The sequence below is a fragment of the Panulirus ornatus genome, chromosome 14 (assembly GCF_036320965.1).
Source record: "Panulirus ornatus isolate Po-2019 chromosome 14, ASM3632096v1, whole genome shotgun sequence".
Lineage (NCBI taxonomy): Eukaryota > Metazoa > Arthropoda > Malacostraca > Decapoda > Palinuridae > Panulirus > Panulirus ornatus.
In genome coordinates, this window is record NC_092237.1 from 9,443,335 (window position 1) to 9,468,671 (window position 25,337).

At 32.6% G+C, this 25,337-nt stretch overlaps 1 protein-coding gene across 2 annotated transcripts in view; it reads right to left on the minus strand.

Moving 5' to 3' along the window:
- The window catches only part of hob (bridge-like lipid transfer protein family member hobbit), a 113,352-nt gene extending 88,015 nt beyond the window's left edge, over positions 1–25,337 (minus strand). For both annotated transcript variants that reach the window (XM_071669577.1, XM_071669576.1), the window contains exons 1-8: positions 25,203–25,337; positions 23,736–23,862; positions 23,323–23,418; positions 21,780–21,932; positions 21,068–21,196; positions 13,788–13,967; positions 12,584–12,757; positions 12,295–12,418 (exon numbers count right to left, since the gene is read on the minus strand). In XM_071669577.1, coding sequence (XP_071525678.1) covers positions 12,295–12,418; positions 12,584–12,757; positions 13,788–13,967; positions 21,068–21,196; positions 21,780–21,932; positions 23,323–23,418; positions 23,736–23,862; positions 25,203–25,261 — 1,042 coding nt within the window. In that variant the 5' untranslated portion in view covers positions 25,262–25,337. The remainder of the gene's footprint in view (positions 1–12,294; positions 12,419–12,583; positions 12,758–13,787; positions 13,968–21,067; positions 21,197–21,779; positions 21,933–23,322; positions 23,419–23,735; positions 23,863–25,202) is intronic.

Here is a 25,337-nt window from a genome sequence, read left to right on the forward strand (position 1 = left end):
TGTGTTCAGCATGAAAAATAACCCTTATTATGAGGTTTTGAAGGAAATCTATTTTTCTGAGAAAAATAGTAAAAATCGTGGGTAATAGTTCAGGGTATTTTTCAGCTCAAAAAACTTTTTCTCTCTAAATTGAAATATAAGATATTGAAACTCTTCTATACTAGAAATAATCATGGAAAATATATCATAATACTCTTAGTTACCGATACATGCCCAGTAAATACAATGCGAATGGTCAAATAATACTTCAAAATTGTCGTCATTTAACAGATTACTAAATGGTCATATAGTTGACTAACGATATTTTAACCCCAGATCTGTGTTCAGCATGAAAAATAACCCTTATTATGAGGTTTTGAAGGAAATCTATTTTTCTGAGAAAAATAGTAAAAATCGTGGGTAATAGTTCAGGGTATTTTTCAGCTCAAAAAACTTTTTCTCTCTAAATTGAAATATAAGATATTGAAACTCTTCTATACTAGAAATAATCATGGAAAATATATCATAATACTCTTAGTTACCGATACATGCCCAGTAAATACAATGCGAATGGTCAAATAATACTTCAAAATTGTCGTCATTTAACAGATTACTAAATGGTCATATAGTTGACCTAACGATATTTTAACCCCAGATCTGTGTTCAGCATGAAAAATAACCCTTATTATGAGGTTTTGAAGGAAATCTATTTTTCTGAGAAAAATAGTAAAAATCGTGGGTAATAGTTCAGGGTATTTTTCAGCTCAAAAAACTTTTTCTCTCTAAATTGAAATATAAGATATTGAAACTCTTCTATACTAGAAATAATCATGGAAAATATATCATAATACTCTTAGTTACCGATACATGCCCAGTAAATACAATGCGAATGGTCAAATAATACTTCAAAATTGTCGTCATTTAACAGATTACTAAATGGTCATATAGTTGACCTAACGATATTTTAACCCCAGATCTGTGTTCAGCATGAAAAATAACCCTTATTATGAGGTTTTGAAGGAAATCTATTTTTCTGAGAAAAATAGTAAAAATCGTGGGTAATAGTTCAGGGTATTTTTCAGCTCAAAAAACTTTTTCTCTCTAAATTGAAATATAAGATATTGAAACTCTTCTATACTAGAAATAATCATGGAAAATATATCATAATACTCTTAGTTACCGATACATGCCCAGTAAATACAATGCGAATGGTCAAATAATACTTCAAAATTGTCGTCATTTAACAGATTACTAAATGGTCATATAGTTGACCTAACGATATTTTAACCCCAGATCTGTGTTCAGCATGAAAAATAACCCTTATTATGAGGTTTTGAAGGAAATCTATTTTTCTGAGAAAAATAGTAAAAATCGTGGGTAATAGTTCAGGGTATTTTTCAGCTCAAAAAACTTTTTCTCTCTAAATTGAAATATAAGATATTGAAACTCTTCTATACTAGAAATAATCATGGAAAATATATCATAATACTCTTAGTTACCGATACATGCCCAGTAAATACAATGCGAATGGTCAAATAATACTTCAAAATTGTCGTCATTTAACAGATTACTAAATGGTCATATAGTTGACCTAACGATATTTTAACCCCAGATCTGTGTTCAGCATGAAAAATAACCCTTATTATGAGGTTTTGAAGGAAATCTATTTTTCTGAGAAAAATAGTAAAAATCGTGGGTAATAGTTCAGGGTATTTTTCAGCTCAAAAAACTTTTTCTCTCTAAATTGAAATATAAGATATTGAAACTCTTCTATACTAGAAATAATCATGGAAAATATATCATAATACTCTTAGTTACCGATACATGCCCAGTAAATACAATGCGAATGGTCAAATAATACTTAAAAATTGTCGTCATTTAACAGATTACTAAATGGTCATATAGTTGACCTAACGATATTTTAACCCCAGATCTGTGTTCAGCATGAAAAATAACCCTTATTATGAGGTTTTGAAGGAAATCTATTTTTCTGAGAAAAATAGTAAAAATCGTGGGTAATAGTTCAGGGTATTTTTCAGCTCAAAAAACTTTTTCTCTCTAAATTGAAATATAAGATATTGAAACTCTTCTATACTAGAAATAATCATGGAAAATATATCATAATACTCTTAGTTACCGATACATGCCCAGTAAATACAATGCGAATGGTCAAATAATACTTCAAAATTGTCGTCATTTAACAGATTACTAAATGGTCATATAGTTGACCTAACGATATTTTAACCCCAGATCTGTGTTCAGCATGAAAAATAACCCTTATTATGAGGTTTTGAAGGAAATCTATTTTTCTGAGAAAAATAGTAAAAATCGTGGGTAATAGTTCAGGGTATTTTTCAGCTCAAAAAACTTTTTCTCTCTAAATTGAAATATAAGATATTGAAACTCTTCTATACTAGAAATAATCATGGAAAATATATCATAATACTCTTAGTTACCGATACATGCCCAGTAAATACAATGCGAATGGTCAAATAATACTTCAAAATTGTCGTCATTTAACAGATTACTAAATGGTCATATAGTTGACCTAACGATATTTTAACCCCAGATCTGTGTTCAGCATGAAAAATAACCCTTATTATGAGGTTTTGAAGGAAATCTATTTTTCTGAGAAAAATAGTAAAAATCGTGGGTAATAGTTCAGGGTATTTTTCAGCTCAAAAAACTTTTTCTCTCTAAATTGAAATATAAGATATTGAAACTCTTCTATACTAGAAATAATCATGGAAAATATATCATAATACTCTTAGTTACCGATACATGCCCAGTAAATACAATGCGAATGGTCAAATAATACTTAAAAATTGTCGTCATTTAACAGATTACTAAATGGTCATATAGTTGACCTAACGATATTTTAACCCCAGATCTGTGTTCAGCATGAAAAATAACCCTTATTATGAGGTTTTGAAGGAAATCTATTTTTCTGAGAAAAATAGTAAAAATCGTGGGTATTTCAGGGTATTTTTCAGCTCAAAAAACTTTTTCTCTCTAAATTGAAATATAAGATATTGAAACTCTTCTATACTAGAAATAATCATGGAAAATATATCATAATACTCTTAGTTACCGATACATGCCCAGTAAATACAATGCGAATGGTCAAATAATACTTCAAAATTGTCGTCATTTAACAGATTACTAAATGGTCATATAGTTGACGTAACGATATTTTAACCCCAGATCTGTGTTCAGCATGAAAAATAACCCTTATTATGAGGTTTTGAAGGAAATCTATTTTTCTGAGAAAAATAGTAAAAATCGTGGGTAATAGTTCAGGGTATTTTTCAGCTCAAAAAACTTTTTCTCTCTAAATTGAAATATAAGATATTGAAACTCTTCTATACTAGAAATAATCATGGAAAATACATCATAATACTGATGGATACCGATACATGCCCAGTAAATACAATGCGAATGGTCAAATAATACTTAAAAATTGTCGTCATTTAACAATTACTAAATGGTTATATAGTTGACGTAACGATATTTTAACCCCAGATCTGTGTTGAGCATGAAAAATAACCCTTAATATGAGGTTTTGAAGGAAATCTATTTTTCTGAGAAAAACAGTAAAAATCGTGGGTAATAGTTCAGGGTATTTTTCAGCTCAAAAAAATTTTTCTCTCTAAATTGAAATATAAGATATTGAAACTCTTCTATACTAGAAATAATCATGGAAAATATATCATAATACTCTTAGTTACCGATACATGCCCAGTAAATACAATGCGAATGGTCAAATAATACTTCAAAATTGTCGTCATTTAACAGATTACTAAATGGTCATATAGTTGACCTAACGATATTTTAACCCCAGATCTGTGTTCAGCATGAAAAATAACCCTTATTATGAGGTTTTGAAGGAAATCTATTTTTCTGAGAAAAATAGTAAAAATCGTGGGTAATAGTTCAGGGTATTTTTCAGCTCAAAAAACTTTTTCTCTCTAAATTGAAATATAAGATATTGAAACTCTTCTATACTAGAAATAATCATGGAAAATATATCATAATACTCTTAGTTACCGATACATGCCCAGTAAATACAATGCGAATGGTCAAATAATACTTCAAAATTGTCGTCATTTAACAGATTACTAAATGGTCATATAGTTGACCTAACGATATTTTAACCCCAGATCTGTGTTCAGCATGAAAAATAACCCTTATTATGAGGTTTTGAAGGAAATCTATTTTTCTGAGAAAAATAGTAAAAATCGTGGGTAATAGTTCAGGGTATTTTTCAGCTCAAAAAACTTTTTCTCTCTAAATTGAAATATAAGATATTGAAACTCTTCTATACTAGAAATAATCATGGAAAATATATCATAATACTCTTAGTTACCGATACATGCCCAGTAAATACAATGCGAATGGTCAAATAATACTTCAAAATTGTCGTCATTTAACAGATTACTAAATGGTCATATAGTTGACCTAACGATATTTTAACCCCAGATCTGTGTTCAGCATGAAAAATAACCCTTATTATGAGGTTTTGAAGGAAATCTATTTTTCTGAGAAAAATAGTAAAAATCGTGGGTAATAGTTCAGGGTATTTTTCAGCTCAAAAAACTTTTTCTCTCTAAATTGAAATATAAGATATTGAAACTCTTCTATACTAGAAATAATCATGGAAAATATATCATAATACTCTTAGTTACCGATACATGCCCAGTAAATACAATGCGAATGGTCAAATAATACTTCAAAATTGTCGTCATTTAACAGATTACTAAATGGTCATATAGTTGACCTAACGATATTTTAACCCCAGATCTGTGTTCAGCATGAAAAATAACCCTTATTATGAGGTTTTGAAGGAAATCTATTTTTCTGAGAAAAATAGTAAAAATCGTGGGTAATAGTTCAGGGTATTTTTCAGCTCAAAAAACTTTTTCTCTCTAAATTGAAATATAAGATATTGAAACTCTTCTATACTAGAAATAATCATGGAAAATATATCATAATACTCTTAGTTACCGATACATGCCCAGTAAATACAATGCGAATGGTCAAATAATACTTCAAAATTGTCGTCATTTAACAGATTACTAAATGGTCATATAGTTGACCTAACGATATTTTAACCCCAGATCTGTGTTCAGCATGAAAAATAACCCTTATTATGAGGTTTTGAAGGAAATCTATTTTTCTGAGAAAAATAGTAAAAATCGTGGGTAATAGTTCAGGGTATTTTTCAGCTCAAAAAACTTTTTCTCTCTAAATTGAAATATAAGATATTGAAACTCTTCTATACTAGAAATAATCATGGAAAATATATCATAATACTCTTAGTTACCGATACATGCCCAGTAAATACAATGCGAATGGTCAAATAATACTTCAAAATTGTCGTCATTTAACAGATTACTAAATGGTCATATAGTTGACCTAACGATATTTTAACCCCAGATCTGTGTTCAGCATGAAAAATAACCCTTATTATGAGGTTTTGAAGGAAATCTATTTTTCTGAGAAAAATAGTAAAAATCGTGGGTAATAGTTCAGGGTATTTTTCAGCTCAAAAAACTTTTTCTCTCTAAATTGAAATATAAGATATTGAAACTCTTCTATACTAGAAATAATCATGGAAAATATATCATAATACTCTTAGTTACCGATACATGCCCAGTAAATACAATGCGAATGGTCAAATAATACTTCAAAATTGTCGTCATTTAACAGATTACTAAATGGTCATATAGTTGACCTAACGATATTTTAACCCCAGATCTGTGTTCAGCATGAAAAATAACCCTTATTATGAGGTTTTGAAGGAAATCTATTTTTCTGAGAAAAATAGTAAAAATCGTGGGTAATAGTTCAGGGTATTTTTCAGCTCAAAAAACTTTTTCTCTCTAAATTGAAATATAAGATATTGAAACTCTTCTATACTAGAAATAATCATGGAAAATATATCATAATACTCTTAGTTACCGATACATGCCCAGTAAATACAATGCGAATGGTCAAATAATACTTCAAAATTGTCGTCATTTAACAGATTACTAAATGGTCATATAGTTGACCTAACGATATTTTAACCCCAGATCTGTGTTCAGCATGAAAAATAACCCTTATTATGAGGTTTTGAAGGAAATCTATTTTTCTGAGAAAAATAGTAAAAATCGTGGGTAATAGTTCAGGGTATTTTTCAGCTCAAAAAACTTTTTCTCTCTAAATTGAAATATAAGATATTGAAACTCTTCTATACTAGAAATAATCATGGAAAATATATCATAATACTCTTAGTTACCGATACATGCCCAGTAAATACAATGCGAATGGTCAAATAATACTTCAAAATTGTCGTCATTTAACAGATTACTAAATGGTCATATAGTTGACCTAACGATATTTTAACCCCAGATCTGTGTTCAGCATGAAAAATAACCCTTATTATGAGGTTTTGAAGGAAATCTATTTTTCTGAGAAAAATAGTAAAAATCGTGGGTAATAGTTCAGGGTATTTTTCAGCTCAAAAAACTTTTTCTCTCTAAATTGAAATATAAGATATTGAAACTCTTCTATACTAGAAATAATCATGGAAAATATATCATAATACTCTTAGTTACCGATACATGCCCAGTAAATACAATGCGAATGGTCAAATAATACTTCAAAATTGTCGTCATTTAACAGATTACTAAATGGTCATATAGTTGACCTAACGATATTTTAACCCCAGATCTGTGTTCAGCATGAAAAATAACCCTTATTATGAGGTTTTGAAGGAAATCTATTTTTCTGAGAAAAATAGTAAAAATCGTGGGTAATAGTTCAGGGTATTTTTCAGCTCAAAAAACTTTTTCTCTCTAAATTGAAATATAAGATATTGAAACTCTTCTATACTAGAAATAATCATGGAAAATATATCATAATACTCTTAGTTACCGATACATGCCCAGTAAATACAATGCGAATGGTCAAATAATACTTCAAAATTGTCGTCATTTAACAGATTACTAAATGGTCATATAGTTGACCTAACGATATTTTAACCCCAGATCTGTGTTCAGCATGAAAAATAACCCTTATTATGAGGTTTTGAAGGAAATCTATTTTTCTGAGAAAAATAGTAAAAATCGTGGGTAATAGTTCAGGGTATTTTTCAGCTCAAAAAACTTTTTCTCTCTAAATTGAAATATAAGATATTGAAACTCTTCTATACTAGAAATAATCATGGAAAATATATCATAATACTCTTAGTTACCGATACATGCCCAGTAAATACAATGCGAATGGTCAAATAATACTTCAAAATTGTCGTCATTTAACAGATTACTAAATGGTCATATAGTTGACCTAACGATATTTTAACCCCAGATCTGTGTTCAGCATGAAAAATAACCCTTATTATGAGGTTTTGAAGGAAATCTATTTTTCTGAGAAAAATAGTAAAAATCGTGGGTAATAGTTCAGGGTATTTTTCAGCTCAAAAAACTTTTTCTCTCTAAATTGAAATATAAGATATTGAAACTCTTCTATACTAGAAATAATCATGGAAAATATATCATAATACTCTTAGTTACCGATACATGCCCAGTAAATACAATGCGAATGGTCAAATAATACTTCAAAATTGTCGTCATTTAACAGATTACTAAATGGTCATATAGTTGACCTAACGATATTTTAACCCCAGATCTGTGTTCAGCATGAAAAATAACCCTTATTATGAGGTTTTGAAGGAAATCTATTTTTCTGAGAAAAATAGTAAAAATCGTGGGTAATAGTTCAGGGTATTTTTCAGCTCAAAAAACTTTTTCTCTCTAAATTGAAATATAAGATATTGAAACTCTTCTATACTAGAAATAATCATGGAAAATATATCATAATACTCTTAGTTACCGATACATGCCCAGTAAATACAATGCGAATGGTCAAATAATACTTCAAAATTGTCGTCATTTAACAGATTACTAAATGGTCATATAGTTGACCTAACGATATTTTAACCCCAGATCTGTGTTCAGCATGAAAAATAACCCTTATTATGAGGTTTTGAAGGAAATCTATTTTTCTGAGAAAAATAGTAAAAATCGTGGGTAATAGTTCAGGGTATTTTTCAGCTCAAAAAACTTTTTCTCTCTAAATTGAAATATAAGATATTGAAACTCTTCTATACTAGAAATAATCATGGAAAATATATCATAATACTCTTAGTTACCGATACATGCCCAGTAAATACAATGCGAATGGTCAAATAATACTTCAAAATTGTCGTCATTTAACAGATTACTAAATGGTCATATAGTTGACCTAACGATATTTTAACCCCAGATCTGTGTTCAGCATGAAAAATAACCCTTATTATGAGGTTTTGAAGGAAATCTATTTTTCTGAGAAAAATAGTAAAAATCGTGGGTAATAGTTCAGGGTATTTTTCAGCTCAAAAAACTTTTTCTCTCTAAATTGAAATATAAGATATTGAAACTCTTCTATACTAGAAATAATCATGGAAAATATATCATAATACTCTTAGTTACCGATACATGCCCAGTAAATACAATGCGAATGGTCAAATAATACTTCAAAATTGTCGTCATTTAACAGATTACTAAATGGTCATATAGTTGACCTAACGATATTTTAACCCCAGATCTGTGTTCAGCATGAAAAATAACCCTTATTATGAGGTTTTGAAGGAAATCTATTTTTCTGAGAAAAATAGTAAAAATCGTGGGTAATAGTTCAGGGTATTTTTCAGCTCAAAAAACTTTTTCTCTCTAAATTGAAATATAAGATATTGAAACTCTTCTATACTAGAAATAATCATGGAAAATATATCATAATACTCTTAGTTACCGATACATGCCCAGTAAATACAATGCGAATGGTCAAATAATACTTCAAAATTGTCGTCATTTAACAGATTACTAAATGGTCATATAGTTGACCTAACGATATTTTAACCCCAGATCTGTGTTCAGCATGAAAAATAACCCTTATTATGAGGTTTTGAAGGAAATCTATTTTTCTGAGAAAAATAGTAAAAATCGTGGGTAATAGTTCAGGGTATTTTTCAGCTCAAAAAACTTTTTCTCTCTAAATTGAAATATAAGATATTGAAACTCTTCTATACTAGAAATAATCATGGAAAATATATCATAATACTCTTAGTTACCGATACATGCCCAGTAAATACAATGCGAATGGTCAAATAATACTTCAAAATTGTCGTCATTTAACAGATTACTAAATGGTCATATAGTTGACCTAACGATATTTTAACCCCAGATCTGTGTTCAGCATGAAAAATAACCCTTATTATGAGGTTTTGAAGGAAATCTATTTTTCTGAGAAAAATAGTAAAAATCGTGGGTAATAGTTCAGGGTATTTTTCAGCTCAAAAAACTTTTTCTCTCTAAATTGAAATATAAGATATTGAAACTCTTCTATACTAGAAATAATCATGGAAAATATATCATAATACTCTTAGTTACCGATACATGCCCAGTAAATACAATGCGAATGGTCAAATAATACTTCAAAATTGTCGTCATTTAACAGATTACTAAATGGTCATATAGTTGACCTAACGATATTTTAACCCCAGATCTGTGTTCAGCATGAAAAATAACCCTTATTATGAGGTTTTGAAGGAAATCTATTTTTCTGAGAAAAATAGTAAAAATCGTGGGTAATAGTTCAGGGTATTTTTCAGCTCAAAAAACTTTTTCTCTCTAAATTGAAATATAAGATATTGAAACTCTTCTATACTAGAAATAATCATGGAAAATATATCATAATACTCTTAGTTACCGATACATGCCCAGTAAATACAATGCGAATGGTCAAATAATACTTCAAAATTGTCGTCATTTAACAGATTACTAAATGGTCATATAGTTGACCTAACGATATTTTAACCCCAGATCTGTGTTCAGCATGAAAAATAACCCTTATTATGAGGTTTTGAAGGAAATCTATTTTTCTGAGAAAAATAGTAAAAATCGTGGGTAATAGTTCAGGGTATTTTTCAGCTCAAAAAACTTTTTCTCTCTAAATTGAAATATAAGATATTGAAACTCTTCTATACTAGAAATAATCATGGAAAATATATCATAATACTCTTAGTTACCGATACATGCCCAGTAAATACAATGCGAATGGTCAAATAATACTTCAAAATTGTCGTCATTTAACAGATTACTAAATGGTCATATAGTTGACCTAACGATATTTTAACCCCAGATCTGTGTTCAGCATGAAAAATAACCCTTATTATGAGGTTTTGAAGGAAATCTATTTTTCTGAGAAAAATAGTAAAAATCGTGGGTAATAGTTCAGGGTATTTTTCAGCTCAAAAAACTTTTTCTCTCTAAATTGAAATATAAGATATTGAAACTCTTCTATACTAGAAATAATCATGGAAAATATATCATAATACTCTTAGTTACCGATACATGCCCAGTAAATACAATGCGAATGGTCAAATAATACTTCAAAATTGTCGTCATTTAACAGATTACTAAATGGTCATATAGTTGACCTAACGATATTTTAACCCCAGATCTGTGTTCAGCATGAAAAATAACCCTTATTATGAGGTTTTGAAGGAAATCTATTTTTCTGAGAAAAATAGTAAAAATCGTGGGTAATAGTTCAGGGTATTTTTCAGCTCAAAAAACTTTTTCTCTCTAAATTGAAATATAAGATATTGAAACTCTTCTATACTAGAAATAATCATGGAAAATATATCATAATACTCTTAGTTACCGATACATGCCCAGTAAATACAATGCGAATGGTCAAATAATACTTAAAAATTGTCGTCATTTAACAGATTACTAAATGGTCATATAGTTGACCTAACGATATTTTAACCCCAGATCTGTGTTCAGCATGAAAAATAACCCTTATTATGAGGTTTTGAAGGAAATCTATTTTTCTGAGAAAAATAGTAAAAATCGTGGGTAATAGTTCAGGGTATTTTTCAGCTCAAAAAACTTTTTCTCTCTAAATTGAAATATAAGATATTGAAACTCTTCTATACTAGAAATAATCATGGAAAATATATCATAATACTCTTAGTTACCGATACATGCCCAGTAAATACAATGCGAATGGTCAAATAATACTTCAAAATTGTCGTCATTTAACAGATTACTAAATGGTCATATAGTTGACCTAACGATATTTTAACCCCAGATCTGTGTTCAGCATGAAAAATAACCCTTATTATGAGGTTTTGAAGGAAATCTATTTTTCTGAGAAAAATAGTAAAAATCGTGGGTAATAGTTCAGGGTATTTTTCAGCTCAAAAAACTTTTTCTCTCTAAATTGAAATATAAGATATTGAAACTCTTCTATACTAGAAATAATCATGGAAAATATATCATAATACTCTTAGTTACCGATACATGCCCAGTAAATACAATGCGAATGGTCAAATAATACTTCAAAATTGTCGTCATTTAACAGATTACTAAATGGTCATATAGTTGACCTAACGATATTTTAACCCCAGATCTGTGTTCAGCATGAAAAATAACCCTTATTATGAGGTTTTGAAGGAAATCTATTTTTCTGAGAAAAATAGTAAAAATCGTGGGTAATAGTTCAGGGTATTTTTCAGCTCAAAAAACTTTTTCTCTCTAAATTGAAATATAAGATATTGAAACTCTTCTATACTAGAAATAATCATGGAAAATATATCATAATACTCTTAGTTACCGATACATGCCCAGTAAATACAATGCGAATGGTCAAATAATACTTAAAAATTGTCGTCATTTAACAGATTACTAAATGGTCATATAGTTGACCTAACGATATTTTAATCCCAGATCTGTGTTCAGAATGAAAAATAACCCTTATTATGAGGTTTTGAAAGAAATCTATTTTTCTGAGAAAAATAGTAAAAATTGTGGGTAATAGTTCAGGGTATTTTTCAGGTCAAAAAACTTTTTCTCTCTAAACTGAAATATAAGATATTGAAACTCTTCTATACTAGAAATAATCATGGGAAATATATCATAATACTCTTAGTTACCGATACATGCCCAGTAAATACAATGCGAATGGTCAAATAATACCCAAAAATTGTCGTCATTTAAGAAATTACTAAATGGTCATATAGTTGACCTAACGATATTTTAACCCCAGATCTGTGTTCAGGAAGAAAAATAACCCTTATTATGAGGTTTTGAAGGAAATCTATTTTTCAGAGAAAAATAGTAAAAATCGTGGGTAATAATAATTCAGGGTATTTTTCAGCTCAATAAACTTTTTCTCTCTAAATTGAAATATAAGATAAGAAACAAAAAAATATATAATGATAATTACCTAATGCACCTTCACGATTAAGATGAGTCTGGAGATCAATACCAGCCAGTGATCCTTGCAAAGCCATTTGGCCTAGGCTGTTCATGAACTTTACACCAATGTCCTCTACTTTCACTTGAAATTTCTGCTCATAAGAAATACAGTTTTAGTGCTTTTGTATTTTGTATTTGATACACTAAGAAATTTTCAAATATTTCAGTACCCTAAAAAGGGCTTTGCATTAAGATACAGTAATGAAATTTTGCTAAATAATAGTCAGCAACTCATCTTTACCAATAACTGAACTTACCAAGGGAAGAAATAGCCAGTATCTATGCAGTAGCACCTGTACAGATGGTTTATCAGTAGTAGAGGTAGGTGGAGGACTGACTACAGGAGTAGCAGCAAGTGCCTTGTGCTCAAGAAATGTTAACAGGCGTTCTCGTATGGTAACCTGTGGTTGACCCAACTGCACAGAGATATTCTGTAACATAACAAAAAGTTTAAGTAAATTTACAAGAATAATCTATTCAACTTAATCTAAGAAATGACCACACCACAATGTTATTCCAGGGCATTTTGAGGATAAGTGAGCAGCTCTGCATGAACCTCAGGTTTGATTCTGCCACAGCTTAAACAATCAACTACTTTAATGATACACAAACTATATTCAGTGGGATGGATAAAGCATGAATATATGGGGATGACAGCTGCTGATATTTACCGAGAGATAATTCAGAAAGCTTCTGAGAAGCTCAGTAAAGTTTAATGGAAATTTTTTGGAATTGTGTAGCCATATGAAATCAAGCTTGTTTGGTCACAAAGATGGCATGAGAAGGAAGGTATGGAAATACTGATGAATATTGAGCAATTCAAAAAGATGTGTAATCAAGAATATGTAAGCCAAACATTAATAGCTATAAGATCTGAGTGGGATATATGCTGATAAGGCATGCCTTCTTATTTGAATGACAGCACAGATAAGGCAACAGCAACCTTTACAAGTACAGCTGGGATCCTTTAGGAATTAGAGAAAATAAAAGAATCAAAAGCATCTGGCTCAGAGAGCTAGATACATCCACCAGATAGGACAACAGATAAAGATGTGTGTTTCTATGGAGGGGTGAGTGGAGGGCAACTAAAAAGAAGGTGTTCAGTGCTTTCAATAAAGATGTTGCCTCTTCAAAATTAAAGATCATAGGACATGATGACTTAATATCTGTAATATTAGAAAGATGGGTACTGTTCAGAGTAAATAAGGGAAAATGTTTCATACATATATGGAGGCAGAGTTTCTGATGGGTACATAGCCAGTGAAGTAGAGTTTAAGAAATGTTTGTGGAGTACAGTTGTCTAGCACTTCTCAATTGATTATGGTGTTCATATTTTCCAGTACGGTGTTTGAAATGGGTGGGGGAATCTGTTGGCATAGGTAGGTGAGGTAGCGGTAACCATATATTGCAGCTATGAAAATAAACTATCTAAAGTAAAAGGCAGACAAACATACTTCTTACCTCCATTGCTGCTACAGTTTCAGCATTAGCTTCAACTGAGAGCTTGAGTGAGATAGCACACTCCATAAGAGAAGGATCTTGACCTGGACTAACAAGTCCACCACTTGCTGCTTTTTTCTCATCTCCTTCCCCAACATGCTGAAGCACATTGAAGTGGGCTCCACTTACACTAACGATCAGCTAAAAAAAAAAAAAAAAATAATGAATACATAGTTCTCATATTCCTTGTTTTTAGATGATGTATAAAAAGGGAAATCTAAAGCTAAAGAGTGATATAATACATAAACTTGAAAAAACACTACAAAAATCAAAATCATCCATAAAACCATCACCTGAATAAAAGTAGCAACATCAGCTACAATGCTGTAAGAAATACTGGATACATAATTATCAAACTAGAAATTTTGTAGGTCATGCATGAAAAGGGGAACTTACAGTTAAAGAGTGAATACCACATTAACAAGAAGGATACCACTAAAATTCAAACATACATCACATTACTGTTATACTTATCATAAGCATATATTTTTTTCTTTCTTTTAAACTATTCGCCATTTCCCGCGTTAGCGAGGTAGCATTAAGAACAGAGGACTGGGCCTTTGAGGAAATACCCTCACCTGGCCCAATTCTCTGTTCCTTCTTTTGGAAAATTAAAAAAAAACGAGAGGGGAGGATTTCCAGCCCCCCGCTCCCTCCCCTTTTGGTCGCCTTCTACGACACGCAGGGAATGCATGGGAAGTATTCTTAATCCCCTATCCCCTATATGTATATATAACTATCTGCACAAAATGTAAGTCTATACTTCTATATTTCTAGGGAGGATGATCTACACAATGTCCTTTTCAATATATAGCACCATACAAACCAAATTTTGTTGGTTTTGAAGAAACATAATGTACACTTGGTAAGGTGAATGAGAGACAGGTGAATGAAATGTTGATGGCACTCATAGAGCATCAGAGCAGTGTGGTTTCAGCAGAGGCAGGGGGATGTGAGGACCAAGTGTTTGCTCTGAAGAACATGTGCAAGAAATACATGGAGAAGGAAAGAGAAATGTATGTGACTTTCAAGGATCCGGGTATCCGTGGGGTAGTAGTTAGCATCAATGACCATTTATCAACATCGGCCAGCCTGGGGTCCAACCCAAATGGGTTCGAATCCCAGGCATGGCAGTCAGCCTACACCCAATCTAGGTGATCATCCTCTCCACAGGGCTTGTCAATAAATGGATACTAGGCCTAGGGTGGGGTGTGTGTGTATATACATATATACATAGGAGTAGAAGCATGATACATGTACAATTTTGGTATTCCACAAGGAACCTACTTCTACCAATCCCTCTTTTTTTATACGGTCAAAATTTGCACAATAAAAAAGTGTGCCAAAACATCTCATTTTTCTCTGTGGGGTTACTAGTTTGCTGTATGTGGTTCCTTGTTGTGTGAGGTTTTCACAGAACATATCCCCTGCATAAAGCAAGGGAAGGTTGTACAAAGTTAAGTGATGAAGCAACACGTGTAAAACTTTCTCCCGGTAACACAAATATCAATCACACAGAGGTCTTATGGAAGTTGTTATAAATATATGGAGTAAATGGAAAGCCCCTAATTGGAGTGAGGACTTTTAATCAAGATAATGTGGTGTGTGTATGAGTAAGAAAGAAATAGGGTGAGTGGTCCTAGGTGAAGATGGATCTGTGTCAAGGGTATGTGATGTTACTGTGGTTGTTCAATATTCAAGACAGGGTTATGAAGCAGGTGAAAGCACAGGTGTTCTAACAAGGGGTAGATTTACAGTATAATACTAATACTAATAATAATAATAATAATAATAATAATAATAATAATAATGATAATATTAATAATCTTTTCATTAACCTATAAAAAGTATCTAACCACTTATCTACATAAAGACATTTATGTACATGATTCATCAACACTTTTATTTTGCTTCTTACATAAATGCAGGATGGAGTGAAGTCCTAAGGCAGGAAGAAGCATGAAAGAGAAGGGCAAGGTCACAAAATATTCAAGTTTTGTTTCCAAACAAAGTTGATATGCACAGCGATTATTGAACATGCTAAAAAAGAGAGACAAGCAAAGCACGAGTTCTTTGGATAAAGAACATTTTACAAGCATTACACACATACATGTACACATAGAATAAAATGACTGTAGATATGGTTAATGCATAGAGCATACATAAAATTTGAGGAGCAGTATAATAGAGAATGTTCAAGAGATGGGGCCCCAGAAGTGTACAACTCCCTCCCAACCATAAAATCACTCACCACATGTTCAGATAATTCAGGATCATCTTCTGCCTTGTCCTCTAAATATACCTAAATACAATTCAATTTCTTTTCTTGAAAACTTAAGAAAATCTATTCTCACTGCCATGACTGGTGGATAACTGACAATGTGGAGCAATCATTAGGTGCGGCATCCTCAGCCATTGCCCAGGTATCACCAAGCAGCCTTGAAACCAGTATACAGGTATCATTCAGCTTGCATAAATGTAAGTTCAAAGGTGTTGAGGCAGTTTCCCCCAAATTTTTACTGTAAACATAAAAATATTTTCCTGACCTGGTAACCCAAAGTGCTGACATACATAGTTGCTCATTATTTTGATAACTAGTATTCACTACTTTCAACTATATTCACCACTTTCACTTATACTGAACTAATTCAAACAAATGTGGCAGAATGTATCTCAGTAACTTTTCTATAATGCAAAATAAAGAGCACAACTTTTCATGAAAATGTTGATTTGTTGCAAAATTCATTAAGTGACAAATATTCTTTAAGTAATCACCATATGCTACTTCATTATAGGAGCAAGCTATTCTGAGTTTTAGTTTACCAATAAAGTTTTAAACTAAAAAGAATTATTTTCAATAACTTTTATCATACTTCTGTAATTCCTTGTAGTTCCCCAGTTTCATTATGTAGCTATAATAGTAAAATTTCATAATTTTCATGGAAAATATTTTTTTCTCCTGATATCTTACCACGACCTTTAGGAACATTCTTGCAACCATCACCTGGGTCATGCATGATTCTGGGTTTGGGAACCACAGTGCTAAGGTGTTCAATAACTTCCACTTTTTGCCAACTTCCCTACAATCATTTATTGTACTCTGACCCTAAGCTACTGTTCACTCAATCTCTCTTGGTATCTCTATATACAAACCTCCTTTCTAAGCTCACTTATTTGCCCTTTTCTACTCCCAGGCCCTTTACCTCTCACCAATGACATCCTGAGGACTATTTCATTGGGTGTGTCTAGAGTATCTACACGTAAGGTGAACTTTCATTAGGATAATGGCCCTTGTAGAAGTCAAGGTCTTTTATTTTCTTATCGTCATCATCATTCCTTAATTTCTTAATGGCTTCTAAAACATCTACTCCACTTGAACTCACTTGAGGAATGGAAAATATGGACTACCATGAAATACTGACAGAACTACATCTATATAGCCTTGAAAGAAGAGGAAGATATATGATAATCTATGCAAGGCAACAAATTGAAGGTATAAAAGAAAATGTGGTAAACCTGAAGATAGAGTTGTTAAGTCTTCAAGAATATCAAGGAACATACCAAAAAATAAATCAAACAAAAATATAACAGCCTTATTAGGAAGAGAGAACAATTATTCGATGTCCTGTCAGTAATATTATGAAACATGCATGGAAAAACTAACGGAACATTCACAAGAAAACTTGACAGATGGTTGAAATCAGTCCAAGATGAACCAAGAATCGATAATCATGTGATGCAAGTGCAGCTGAGCAGAACAGTCAAATACATCAAGACATGTGGGTAAGCACTTCACACTAGTCCTGCCATTTTGGCAAAATCTCATTGCAGATATCTGCAGAAAAGTGATGGGGCTATGGTGTGTTTTACAGGGAAAATTTTTTTGAGCTTGTTACTCAGCTCTTCACATATCCTTCAATCATCCTTTACAATTCTTTCCTCTGAATCCCTTAGCCTGATTAAAAAAGCTGGTTGGCTGCAGTGTTAAAGTGTTACCTATATCTTCCCTTTTTCTTGACATTTCCTCTGTATTTGAGGTTAGAGGTACCCATGTTCCTATTCCTTTATTGTAAATTTCTTAATACCTCTCATAACAATGCGATAGTTCTTGGCTACTAAAATCCATGTCCCAATCTATATTACAATGCAAACTGTCAAGGTCTGCGTAGTTTCCATGATTATAACTCCTCTTTAGGTCTTGTCTTACAAAGTTTCAGCTAATTATCTGAAAACAATTAAATAAATTCTTATTAGCAAAAAATGGTATTCATTTAGTATAACTGTTATTCAATATTTTGAAGACGACCTATACTGGGGCTCAGTGTGTTGGCAACCAACTCCATTGAATCTGTTGTGGAACCAGACTTGCTTTCATCAGATTTAGGCTCAGAAACCTCATCTAAACACAGTTCAAACCCACAAGTTGCAATATTCTAAAATTTAGGGTCATTCTATGTTTCCCTCATCACCAACTTCAAAAAAAAGTCAATAGAGGAGCCAGAATCTAAGGATTCTTCAAAACTTCGACATCAATTTCTATAATCTTTCCAGTACTCTCCATGTTTGTAATCATTACATAGTTCTTATCTTGATGCTACATGATGTGGCGGCAGATTTGCAGCATTGCCAGTCTGGGAGGTGCATAAGGAGTCTTTCCACATTTTCTCTTTTATGTTAGCTGAGATGGCACAGGCAACTGAGGCACTAATCAAGGCCATCTCATCAATCTTATACATGTATATACCCTAGCCTGAGGCAGTTTCCCATTCTATTGACCAACCCTTACATTTGAAGGAACAAGGTTGACTGTGGACCGACTGCCACAACCAGAATTTGAACCTATGCACTTGACCTTGGGCAGCCCATAAATGCATCATGGGCAGGAATGCTAACCGTTAACCACTGAAGTCCATATGATACCTAGCATTCCTTATTTTCTGCAAAGTTATGGGTTTCAATCAAGCTTTATTTTTTCAGTTCTTTGAGTAACTGAAAAACTACGTCAAAAGTACTTCAAGAGAATCACGTGAGCCTGAACAAATCCTAAAAGAAAACAATGAGGTAACAATCAGCATGGTAAAAGAAGCTGCAGTTTTAGCAATACATAGCAGTGGAAAAATTCCCTTGATTGGGTACTTTAACTTAAACCAATAACTGCTGCTATACTGCATACTACACAGAACACCTCCAGCAGTTGACTACTGAATATGCTGTTAACTGTTTTGGACATTAAAAGATCTTAAGTGCAGTTATAAGGCGGGACAGTGAGTCAAAAAGAAACTTGGCAACTTTGAAAATGTTCCACATTCTTTTTCCATATTTTTCAGCTCAACTGCTCAATAACCATTAAAATCCCGAAGGGGCAGTACAGCACATCATTTGTGTGTTGCCCAGGCAGCAAAGATATGGTGCACAGATAGTGTTTATAGTTATAATGTGTATATATACATATGTACTTGCTTGCCTTCATCCATTCTTGTAACTACCCCGCCCTAAAGGAAACAGCATCACTACCTCCTACTTCAGTGAGGAAGTACCAGGAAAACAGACAAAAAAGACTATATTCGTTCACACTCAGTCTCTAGCTGTCATGTGTAATGCACCAAAACCACAGCTCCCTATCCACATCCAGGCCCCACAGGCTTTTTCATGGTTTACCCCAGACATTTCACATGCCCTGGTTCAGTCCCAAAATATAACAACACAAATTATTGCAAATCAAAATATAATCAAATGGTGAGATGCATATATATTACAGTGCTAATGGAGATACATTGTATGCTTAGCAGTGTTGCAGCCTGAACATTAATTCATTCCAAAATCTCACCATATAAGGTGTTACAATATTTTTAAATCTATAACTTTACATAAAAAAATCTTTGGATTGGTAACACAAAAAACTCTTAAATCTAGTAAAAATTACTGCACTGAGGGAACACTGAATATATGGAGATATTGATTAATGGGTAAAAAGAAATATGACAAGATTCCATGAAGTCTGCAAGAGGAAAGGAGCACATGGAGAGCTAAGTTTTCAAAATGTGCACAAGAAAAATTTTCGTTTCAACATTCACCAGAAATCACTAAGGTCAAATGTAAGAACAAACTATCAAAATTTGAAAGAAGTCTTCATGTACAGTAACCTTGCTTGCTAAATCATTGGTGCATGGCAGGTACTTAAGAAGCAACATAGAAGTTTGGATTCCTTAATTATATTGAAAGCAATGGACATAAGATGAAATGTGTGAACTAAAAGTCAACATGCAAATGATTAATTCCAAATAACTGGAAATGAAGTTAACAATGCTAGATAAACATATATACATAATCTTGAGTTATAAGGTTAAGAATTGCATTCAAGGATATCTAAATAAATTTCAATGCCCATTTCTAGTTTTCTTGGTGATACAAATAAAATTCTCATTTTTGTCCTCTGAAAAACTCACAAATATTTCTTTTCACTGTCTTCTACCATATCTTCAGTTCCTTTTATAAACACTATAATACATATACATAAAGAAAATCAGCTTTTTTTCCTTTATTCTTTCCATTCCTTAAGTCCAAAATTTCCTAAACAATCCCTTCCTTACATTACCAACCTCTCTTTCTAAATCCTATTTCCCTTCATTTCACACTTACTGCAGTCCCTATAGTCCTACAGTTCATTGTAAAACCACTTTCAAATGAGAGAGGATTGCTTTTTAGAATATCTTTAACACATCTCAGAATGAATTTCTATTTGTTTTATTGTGGAGCATAAAAAATTCTTGGGCATATTAGTCACTTGACATTTATGCACACTAATAGTTCCTCTTAATGTCTTTCATATCTTCAGCTTCTTTTATATATACTATAATTCATATACTTAAAAAATTAACTTTCATTCCTTAATCTTTCCATTCTGTATGACAAAAGTATCTCAACAATCCCTTTGCTACCTTATCAGCCCTTCTTTTAATTCCTATTTTCCACCCCCAATCCTACAACAAATCTTATAATCACTTTAAAATGAAGGCAATTCTACAATCTCCTCTGAAGGTGACTGTATAAATAGCATTAGTTTATTTTTGTTAGTATAACCATGAATCCATTCCGTAACTGAGGCACCGTCTTTCGCACTAACGGTGAAATTATCAAACTGAGAAATATATTAATTTAATTTACTTACAATTTCTTTTACTCAGAAGTTTCCAGTGATAATGATTAACAAAAATTAGTGGAGAGAGAATTGTAACACTTACAGCAATGTTGGACTGGTTCAGTGTGGCACCCTCCAAAGTGATTTTCTCAGCAGAAGCATGAAGAAGACACTCTGGCCACTTTTCACGTAGGTACATCACACTCACACTCATAATATGCACTCCAAAGAACTGAAAAAGACAAGAAGTGAACTCCATTAGGATATGAATGATGCACTATCTGGCTCCTAAGCCTTGTCTATCAAAGCTCGGAGAGAACTTAGAAGCCCTTGTGCCATGGAAATATAGGAGTGAGCATCAGTTCAGTAAGGAGGTGAAGGATGGAATGAATTGTGGAAAATAAGGTTCTAAGGAGGAAAAGAGGAAGAAAGGATGAATGACAGCAGCTGTTTGAGATACTTCTTGCTGAGAAACCAAAATGATTTATCACATGAATCAGTCATATCAGTGCAATTTTTTTTTTCAACAAAAGAGCACCTGATTCTAAAATTTTTGTAATGATTCCAGGCAAAAATGAAAAAAGTACAGTCAAGAGAAAGAAAGAATTTCAAGGCTAAAAAAGCATCATGGAAGAAGCAATCAAACCATAATCAAGGGGATCAAGATTTACAAGAAGGGAAGTTTAACTCCCCCAACCTAAACAAACACCGCATGGTAGGTATAGTTGAAAGGATCCTGGTCAGTGAAGAACTAAGGAAAAAGAAGATCCATTACTACTTACGCAGTTTATTATGTTAAATCCATTATAAATTACCTGTGCAAGCGTTACAATAGATGGTGATATTCTGAGTTTAATGACTTCTGGTTCAAACTGCACTGCAGGATTTGCCGCTGCAGAAAACATGGCCTCCATGCTGGCATTATTTCCACTTTCTGGCTGAGCTCCTCTACCCCGTCTATCACAAACCTGAAAATTGGGGGCTGTGAATGATAATACTATTTACCTAAATTAAATCACATAATCAATATGAACACTTCCTCGTTCAATGTCATTCCAAAAATTTGCCATCAATTTCTAAGCTCAGGAAGTAAGTTGAAGACAACTATATAGGTATATGTATCTTTATTTGAATGCAAAATAAAGAAACAAAAACAATTAACAAATACTGATGTGGTTGTGAATCGTAGTAACAGAACTGAGTCGAGGTGAAAGGATCAGCAGCAGAGTGAGGCAGATGAATGGACAGGATGAGACTAGGTGCAGACTCATATGGCTTCTCTTGCTACATTGGTTTGATCTTGGAGAATTCATTCTAGTCCTTTTGGATTGACTTTTGTTTGTACTGTAATGCATGTCAACTTTTTTTTCTTTACTTTTATCAAAAGAAACATTCCCAACTTAGATCCCAAGGAATATAACCTGCCTTTATACATAGGTGCCTATAGGAAAAACGTGTTCTCTTAACCAACTGGATGACATTTGAATTTGACTGAAATACACCAATATCCAACTTGAGGGCTAATTTTTGGTCCCCACAGCTCTATTTGTCTATCATCTCATGCCATTCTCCCCTCTGATGCACTGGTGGCCATAATCTGAACTTTGTCAAAATAAAAACTCAGCTGCTTTGGCTGTGGTTTTACCTCTTCATGCCTAAGTCTCTGCATGTATTCAAAGAATTTCCAACAACAGCGTATGTTATTTATACAATGACATCATGATAGGATTACTGTAGGTATATAGCATATGATAATGCATAAAATCACACAGCACTGAGGCTGCACTTCATGGACAAGCAGGGAAATTAAAATGATAAACTCCTTTAGAGCAAGAAGGTCCTCAGAGACCAAACTCCATTCCATACAGCCTTCTTAATGGTAACTTGTGGTGTAACCACGTGAAAGTAGGGTCTGGCAACACCTAAGAATAAATATCAATTTTTCTTCTATTCTGTCATTACCCCACACGATCTCTTTCTAAGCTTGAGTCTTACCATCACTCGCAAAATCTTTCCAGAAGTTCCTACAGCATAAGGCTGAGCTACTAATAGGAACAAGGAAATTTGGAATCCTTTGGAGTGAGAAGTTCAGTGATGAGACTGCATTCCCAATTGTACAGCCTCACTAAATGTGACTTTTTGCTTACGGTGTAACCTCATGCAGGTGGAATCTGATAACATCTAAGCACACACAGACACACACACACATAGATAACTAGAGTGTAAAATCATATCACTGATTCATTATCATATATCACCCTAAGTAACTATGTGTGTGAAAGATCAAGTGTGGCAATAATGAAAGTTTTAATGATGAATCCCTCATATGAACTGTTACTGCAACATTACATTTCTTACCTCCTTTTCAATTCGAACATCATGCACCTTAATGGCGAATATTTTCCTTTCCTCTTGGTTAAAAAGGCTGCTAGTAGCACCAACCCTATCAACTTTCTGAAACACAAAAAAGGGAAAAAAAAAGGCTGCTAGTAGCACCAATCATATCAATTAATTTTCTGAAACACAAAAGAGGTAAACTTTTAAAACAAAAATCTTTCACGAGAAAAGTAATCCAGTATAAACATGCTTGCAAGAAGTGACAGTGAGAAAAGAGGTGGGAGTTGTAAAATCAATAGGCTGCATCAAGAAGAATTCATATGGATCATTATCCTGCACAGTGGGAGATGTCAGATGACATGATGAATTTACACAAAAATTTTTTTTACCAATTTTTTCATTCAATTATTTCCGTCTTATTCTATGTAACTTACAATACTGAGGCCAGATTTTTTAATAAGGACATCTTCAAAACTGAGTCGAAGTAGAGATATTCTTCCTATCTTGATCTCTGTCTGGTACTTGGCAACAATGAGCCATGACAGGAGTCTTGGAAATCCTCTGATGAATGTAAAGAGAAAAATCTCATTATAATGTTCATGATCTCTGAAAAATTATGATGTGCACGGTTTCAAGTGAATGTATCATCATTTCCTCACAAAGACAAACCTTTCTGATACAAATATGTTAAGCATCATCGAAATGGCATTTTCCAATATCATTCTGCAACTCATACACCATTCAAGCTAATGCAGCATTTCAATTTTTTAACAAAATAGTATCCAGTATCTCAGAAATTATAACTAATTACTTGCAGCATATTCTCTGTCATTCATCACAACCAAATATGACTATCATGCATGAGTGACTTTTTCAATGCAGCTGTATCTGTGGATACACATATTTGCATAAAGTGTACAGGTACATGATAATAAAATGCTTGCAAATATAAACTATGTTTATTTTCAGCTGAAACCAAAAATTAATTACCTAGAAACATTCTGAGCATTAAAATCCCTGTTTATGACTTTTCACATGAAATTGTAAAAAAATTAATATATACCACTGAAACTACAGTGAATATCTATACACTGAACAAAAGCAATAAACCAAATCCTTGGTAAAACCAGTATTCTTTCACAGATATTGGTCCTGGAGTAATTACGAATAAATAATAAACTGCAATGAATGCACAACATGGTCTACAACAGGATTTCTTTAGTAACAACAAAACAAGGTGATTACCAACTACCACTTGAAAATAGGTGAGATTTTCATGATTCCTTTTAAGATTTTGACAAAAACTTCGCCAACTTTTACATTATATACTCCTAAAATTTTCTTGAATCATCATATCAATTGCCACTACTTAGTTATCATTGAATAAATAAAGGATATGCTCTAAATGCTCCCCAGTTTTCAATGATCTTAAACTAATTACAATAGGCTATCACTTAGAAACAAATTCAAAGAAATTCCTTCATGACTGAAGTGGTGCCCTTACATGAACTCAAACAAAAGTCAGTCTTATCAATTTTCGACTGTATCAAAATTCGGTCATCGGTCACATTAGGTAAAATCTCAAAATCATTATCTTAAATGATTTATATATAAGATTTCCATAACCTTCAGGATTCCTGGTTCAGCATCTGTCTTTATTCCCAGGGCAACAATACAGCAACAGTGAAACTAGATATGGCAAATTCACCACCAATAGCCACATGTCTATCATTGCTGAAATCCAGGATTGACACCATTACCCTCAATCACGAAGAAAGCTGAATACAACCCCATAGTGGATGGGCGTGTCATGCATTGTCCAAGGAGATGACTATCATAACACCCCGTTATGCATCACTTTTCCTCCAGGAATTCCTGTAAATACGTCTTGTTTCCCTTACCTTGTGATAATGTAGTAGAGAGCTACTATGACCAAAAATATTGTCTGAAGAGAATACATATCTTGTGTCTTTTTTTACATCCTGTTTCCCGTTTAAACAGGTATCACCAGCTAATCTGGTGTGGCGGTTCCACCT